The 7,546-nt window shown below is 38.9% G+C and overlaps 1 protein-coding gene across 6 annotated transcripts in view; it reads left to right on the forward strand.

The window, feature by feature from the left end:
* The window catches only part of PTPRG (protein tyrosine phosphatase receptor type G), a 605,523-nt gene extending 599,821 nt beyond the window's left edge, over nt 1-5,702 (forward strand). For all 6 annotated transcript variants that reach the window (XM_054036350.1, XM_054036352.1, XM_054036347.1 and 3 more), the window contains one exon: nt 477-5,702. In XM_054036350.1, coding sequence (XP_053892325.1) covers nt 477-623 — 147 coding nt within the window. In that variant the 3' untranslated portion in view covers nt 624-5,702. The remainder of the gene's footprint in view (nt 1-476) is intronic.
* The last annotated feature ends 1,844 nt before the right edge of the window (nt 5,703-7,546 follow it).

The raw sequence follows: 7,546 nt of genomic DNA on the forward strand, positions 1-7,546 counted from the left end.
TGTCTGTAGCATCCAAATTTGTATGCATTAAACTGACAAAACTACAAAACTGACAAAAATAATGCTTCATATTCTGTAACATCTTAATGCTTTCCACGTGGTAACAACAATTGTTCGTTATGTCCTCTGAATATGGGAGGATTTAAACTTTATAGTTTAAATACTGGCCTGATATGGTAGCATTGACTGAGTAGAGAAGACAGCAAGATGAAAGTAAATAAATATTCTATAAGAATTTGAAAACATGGCAGCATGCCTGTGAAGTGCATTAGTTGGGCATGATCTGTTACTGAATTTCTGGACCACATTTAATGATTACAATCATATTGGTGATTTTACTGGCCCCATGCATTTCATGTGAAAATAATGGGTTCATTCTGATGACTCTTCATAACCAGTTGCACTGGAAACACAAAGCAGAAATGCATTCTCTTAAGCAGCATGGGGGTTGAAACCATTTGTCCTTTTCATTCTAGGAACAGTACCAGTTTCTTTATAAAGCAATGCTAAGCTTGGTGAGCACTAAGGAAAATGGAAATGGTCCCATGACACTGGACAAAAACGGTGCTGTGATGGCCAATGATGAACCGGATCCTGCAGAAAGCATGGAGTCTCTTGTCTAATTGGAATCTTGAAAAGGCACTTAATTTGTAGAACTTCTGAAGACTGAGTGAACTTTTTTGAGGCCTTTTTTGCCAGACTCTAGGTTATACAATAACCCAATTACTTTTTTACACTGATAAAAGTTTTGATATTTATTTTTTGCCATTTTATGTCTTAATGGTATCCTACTGAGCATTCGCACCTCTGTTTCTTTCACTCAGTGCACCGCAATTTTATCTAGTTTGCACTATATGATCAGTGTTACTGCCTATAATACTCTAATACAAAAGCAAGCCCTGATGTGACATTCCATGACAGCAAACATGCTACTTTTTAGTTTAAATACAGTGAAGTTTTGTTAACTACAGTGACCCTTGAATCTTAAATCCTGAATGCTAGACCAGATGGATTCTTTCTACAAGAAATACTGCACCCCGTCATACTCCTAATATTTATTGCTTTAATTTTAATTGTTGTAGGTCTTCTGTATTCCAGTTCAGTGGATAAGCAATATTCATCCTTTCTTGATAAAATGTGGCAGGTGATTACGAGCTACAGTGAAGGTATAATAGCCTCATGGAGCTGAAACAATTGCTTCTGTATTGTTTCAGATTCTGCTTTTGTATACCTTGAGGCCTAAGAATTGCTTCACGTGGAACATATAAAATTACATTAAAAAAACGTATAGAACAACTCATACCTGGGACACGGTCACGGATTTTGACATTACAGCTTCAAAGCTTCCCCAATTATTCAGAATAAAAATGTCAGTTTTAGATTTTAAAGCCGCCATATGGGAAAGTGTGTTATTTTTTATTTTCATCAAAGCCAATTCAGTGAAAACTGTGCTACGATCAAAAATAGATCTGTTTTCAGACACATGAAGGTAGCAATATTTTACATTACTAAGCTATTCAATCTTTTAAACACATTAATTTCCTTACTATTTCTTGAACAGGACCTCACACCTAATGGTATGTCACATGGCGAAGACAAGCGTTTCTTAATTTCATAACTGTTAGATGCCATTTTTACAGGTGTGTAATTTTCTTATTTTAGTTCTAAAACATAAAGTACTGATCCATATTTACTGGTGAAGCAAACTAATAAAAATAACTACCTATAAAAGTACATTCTTCCTCTTTTATTTTTTGCCAAACTAATTATTTAGTACAAACCTCTTGATTCCATTCTCCCTCCCACATAAATCAAACAATTTCCCCAAATTACATTATTTAAACAGTGTTGTTATCTTGAGCACTTAGATGTAATCCCTCATTGGTTCCATAATCCTGTGCATGTTGATCCCAGTTCGGCAAAGTACTTAAGTCTATCCCTATCTAGCAAAACCCTTAAGCAACTGCTTAAAGCTAAGCACGTCCATAACAGCTTTGCTAAATAGGTATGGTTTGCTCTAAAATTGGATATGTTAATTTGACAGTTTGGATGTTTTGTGTAGCTTTAAAGGCATTATCCCTTATATAGAGATTTATTTTCATTAGTTTTAAATTTCAACCAAACAAAAAGGGCACTGTCATGTTTCAGGACTTGCTGTCAAAATATTACAGCATATTTTTCACTTAAATGTAAAACTATGGTTTTTTTTTTTCCTGTTTCCAATACACCCTCGCTCGGATGTAAGCATCTGCCAGGCAGGCCCACGTCTTTGGTTGAATTATTAATTTGGGTTTCCAGAGGGTTAGAGAGAAGCTAGTGATTCTGTGCATTTTCATACAAAAGGACATTTAAAGTGAACTTTACGATAACGTTAAGAGCAGACACTTGGGGCCCAGTCTTCAGTTGGTGTAAGTCAGCGTAGCTTCACTGATCTGAATGGAGCTGTGCTACGTTACACAGGCCGAGCCGCTGGCCCTTTATTTTTAACGATGGAAAGATTTCTTCATGCGGACAGACCTGGTTCATCCAGATTTCTAAGCATTTGAAAGATTTCACCAGTGACAACTATGTCGTTACCTCGAATTTATTTGAATTTATTTAACCTGATACTAGTGGTCCAAAATAGCAGCTGATACTACACAGCGATGCATTAATACATTCGTGTTTTCTATCAGAAAATCCCATGTCCAGCACCAAGGAACTGATTCAAATAAAAAATGTCAAGATGACTCCGAATAACCCTTCGGTGCTAGAGCTGTGGAGCGCCCATCAATAGCTCGCATTAGGCAGCCTGGCACTCAGGGGTCAGCCAGTCTTAATACACTAAGAGTTCAGATTGGCTTTCCAATCACTTCAATAACAGGAATCCTTCAAGCACATTTCAAGTATTGCTGCCTGCACTGCTTAGGCTGGGGCTGAGAGCCTTCCACGCGAAGTTAATTTGCCAGTCTGCGCTGGTGCCAGACGCTTCAGTGCACCCATTGCTGGCAATGGCCGCTGCACCGGGAAATTCCAGCTCTTGGCACGGGAGGACTGATCGGCTCACGTCGGAAAGATCTGAGTTCCTGGGGGGATATAATTCAGGTCCTGGCAAGAACAGAATGGCTTGCAAATTAACAGAGGTAGTTAGAGAGTTGGATTTGTTCAGTCCATTTAGTAATCAGCTACTCTTCATTTCAGTACGGTTTTGGGGAAGGAAGTAGCACAGTGGAAGTGGACTGTTTTAATGAGACACTGCCTGGCTTTTCTTGGGCTGATTCCTTACACTTGTGCCATTTTCTTTAAAGTCAAATGAGATATGGGAACAGGGTTGAATGTTGATGAATGTTTTTGAAATCCATGACACCGGGCTTAACCCCTGGGGAAATAACTCAGACTGATGTCTTGACTTTTCCCTGGCTTTTTTTCTCATGGGAATCAAGAAGTGTATTGCTATTATGTTCAACTGTGCACCTGTTTCCCTGGGGCTGCATGTGACTGAACATATGTTAACAGATCCTTACGCAGAGAGGTCTGCTGAGATGCTGGCATTTGTCTGTCTCACCACAGTCAAGTCCCCCACGTGCAGGGCCACACACTGGCACATCCTTGCTGGCTCCACTCTGCCCCTACACACATTGTGATGACATTTCAATCGTTAGTACAATAGAGTTGTGATGTCTTTCACACCTTGGAAATTCTCAAAGGATGTGCAAGTCTGCAAATTAGGAAGAACTTAAGCATTGCTTTGCTGTAAACAATGGTCCTCACCACTTGTGCTCCGGGGGAAAGGGGAGTAATGGATTGCAAACGAGTGTGTGTGTTTTCGGGTGTGTGCGCACACACGCTTTCTAGAAAATGTCATTTCCCCATGTTTTATAAGTGTATTCGGCCAGGAGACCAGGCGAGTGAAGTACAGGGCTTTTATGAATTGAGTCCTAGTAATGACCAAGGATTTCTGCAAAAGCTGCTGTCTGTTAACAACATCCAAAAATCAGTGGCATTCTCCGCCTAAAGCCCCGATCCTTCAGACACTTACTTACACGTTAAACTTTACACGTGTGAGGAGTTCTGTTAAAGTCAGTGGCACTACTCACATGTGTACAGTTAAACACATTGAACAAGTGTTTGCAGGACCCAGAGCTAAAGAACTTTCATTCTAAAGCAGCATTTGTCCTTGGCATTTCAGAATGTCTGTTTCTGAATATGAATTTTGGAAACAAAAAAAGGCTAAAGTTTATTCTTTGTGTTTGATTCTGATCTTTTAGTCCTCTCCTGTGGATCCATTCTGTGTAACTGGGTTTATTTACTGGATCAGCAAGGTTTCAATCCTTCTTCAAATATCTGATTGTTTGAATCGCTTCGGCCCAGAGTGATCTATTGGAACACTAGAAAAACCACCTTTTTAATGACACAGCACAACTGCCTTGTTGTTCATCCTTTTCTGTTTTTTTTAAACAGATACATTTTATTTAAAAGTTAAAATACAGATAGCAGTTTCTACCAAAGATACCTATTACTAATTCTCAGCAAAAAAAAAAAAATCGTAATTTAAAGAAAAAAAATAAAATGTAGGAGTCTAAAATATTTAGCAGTCATGCTCTCAAATTCATTCTCTTCTGCCATCAACTCCTGTGTTCGGAAGTTTATGTTTAAATGGTGCCAGTGAATTTTTATATGAAGGCAAAAAAGGCGTAATTGTTAGTCCACTGCATTGCTTTTATTTCCCCTACTTTCTCTCTTTGTTGCCATTCTAACAATGTAAACTACATTGGCTTTGCTTCTCTAAGGAGAAGGCACACAAAATGGAGAGAGGAAGAGAAGGAACTGTACTGAAGCGATTTGGCCTCTACTTTATCTTCGCTGTTAAACTGTTTTTAGTATTTTTGTTAAATATTTGCAAAGGGAAGCATTTTCTACAGAAGATAATTAATTTCAAGAAAAATGTCTTGAGTTTTAAGAATAAACATGTCTCCAAAAGAGGAGATAGTCAATTTTATAAAATGTCACAACTCTCCAACATTTGGGGTAGTGACTTTTTTGTTTGTTTGTTTTGTTAGAATGTTTGAAACTAGCAAGCAGCCATTGTTTCTAAAGAACTAAGCATTCACGTCTACTCATATTTCCTTTTCCTTCATTTTTAAATAGCAGAAATCATTAAAACTGTAAATATTTTGTTGCTTGGGTAAGCATCTTCTGGGAACTTTGTATCTATGGTATATAATCATAGAATTTTATATTTTCATATAAAGCTAATTTTTTTCTAGTTTCAACTCCTTCATAGTTTTTTGTGGTGGACATGTGAATACATACTTTCTGTGTATTGAAGTAGTGAAACACGATCATCACATTCCAAAAAGAATTCAACACATGTTATTTCTTTGGGGGCAGTGATTGTGAAAGTTGGATTTTCTTTCAATTCCATTGTCAATGTGTGCAATAGGAATTAGATTTAGCCAGCCATTGGAGAAGTTCGTTTCATTGATCCATTAGGGGGGAGGTGGGTTGAAACTGGTGTTTGGTTTTGGGAAGTTATGTTTTGTTTGCTTTTTGTTTTGTTTTTGGTTTTAGGGGTTTTTTGTTTGTTTTGGGTTTTGGTTTTTTTGTAACTTGAAAACCTCCTTTTTGTTATGTTTAAAACTATATCAAATCATTCTATTATAGTGTTATTTAATATGTAAATTGTATTGCTATACATAAAATAAAGTATGGTTTTTGATGTATTTTACAGACTTCTTTGTTATTTCTACCAAATTTGCACAAATTACCAAAGTTCAGGTGTATATTTCATTAGAGGACGAGTGTTCCTCTGCTCAAGGCCCTGATCCTGAAATCCCTACTCAGATGAAATGTCCATTTACTTCAGTGAGTAAGAATAAGGGCCCTGATCCAGCAAATCCCTGCACCCCTGAGTAACTTCACTCATGTGACTAGTCCTATCGAAGTCAATGAGACTGTACATGTGAGTGAATTAACGTATGTATTGGCAGGATCAGATGTAAGGACTTTAAGCTCTGGCCTCGGCACTGCTCTCTTTCCTTATGGCTAATGGTTGTTTTGGCTTTAAAAGTATCTTTTAAAAATAAAAGAAGTAGGGGTATGTTTTTAATATCACACATGCACACGCAAGGTTGTAGCCAATGGTTCCCATTAGTGGATCTGGGTGTTGTGCACATTTTGCAAACATTTCAGTATTTCATCTTCTCTACTGATTGTATCTATTCAGTGCATGTGCCACCTTTTTAATGGTCATGGAGCAATCTCTTGGGCTTCTGGGTACAATCTCCGGCAGCTCCACTACTGGCAGTTGTACATTATACATTAGTACCTGCTGTATAAATACTGCAGCTGTTCTGGAATCACAGAGGTTAAAAATTATGTTGGCAGCTTCAGATGCAAGCAACAGGCCGGTTCCTATGTAAACATCTCTCATACAGAGAAATCACAGGCACAAACTACAATTACTGCCTGACGTTTTCAAAGCCCAGTTAACAGCTTTTTAGGACCTTGCGGGGTTCTGAGGAATTTTGCATTGCTGTGTTTTACACCTCAAATATTTGTATTTCCGTGTTCTAAAGAGGGGGAGACTGAAAAATGGAGGGGTTGTGAAGTAGTGGCAGAGTTGGGAATAAAGCCCAGGTCTCCTGACACCTGGTCACACTTCCCAGACCACCTGCCCTAAGCTGCGACAGAATGCTGCGCATCTATTGGTGAGCGACATGCGACTTGTGACTGTAAATCACAGGTCGGAGGAGAAATGGTGGCACAAAGTCCCCGTTTCATGTCAGAGTGGTGTAAAGGGGTCTTACAGTAAAGGGAAGCCTGATTCTACATTTCAGATCCTCCGCTATCTCAGCAATGCTGTTCGGAGCCTGGAATTTTAGAAACAGATGTGACATTTGCCCCATAATGCTAATCTCAGTTACTATCGTGCTATATAGTCTCTTTGGCTAGGAAATGGCTAGGACGTCCATCCTGCATTGAACAGATGGAATAAGGCACATGACAGACAACAAATGCTAAACAGAGACCCATCTGGACAAGTTATAGTTTGAATATGTGACAGAAGCACTGCTGTGGAAACCCGACTCACAGCCAGATCTGCACACACATCATGCAAACAAAGTAGACCAGGATACAGGGTAAACTGGGCTGTCCGTGTGGTGCAGAGAGAGAGAGTGGACCCTTTTCTTCTAGTTATCCATCTCCTAATCAAATTCAGTACTGAGCCTTAGACTGATGACCCCGTTGTCTTGTGGAATCCCTTGTACTCTTTCTAGTTCAGCGCGTCTTGTGCCACCAGATAATGTGAAGAAAAAACAGGGTGGTGCTGGAAAGTGCTGTGAGAGAATGTTATGGCTTCTGCATTCACGTTCTGTCTGGAAAATGTCTGCAGAAACTTACGAAAATGGGAAACACACAGTAATATTTTGGCCCCACAAGCAGTGATTTACCAACACTTCCCACTAGTAATGTTAAGCCTGAATTAATTGTCAGTATCAGGAAATCCCAACTTCTTGTGTAATAAGAGCTGATGAGGTTTGCCTTTAAAAATTCCGGCACCTCC

This window comes from Malaclemys terrapin, chromosome 7, assembly GCF_027887155.1.
Source record: "Malaclemys terrapin pileata isolate rMalTer1 chromosome 7, rMalTer1.hap1, whole genome shotgun sequence".
Lineage (NCBI taxonomy): Eukaryota > Metazoa > Chordata > Testudines > Emydidae > Malaclemys > Malaclemys terrapin.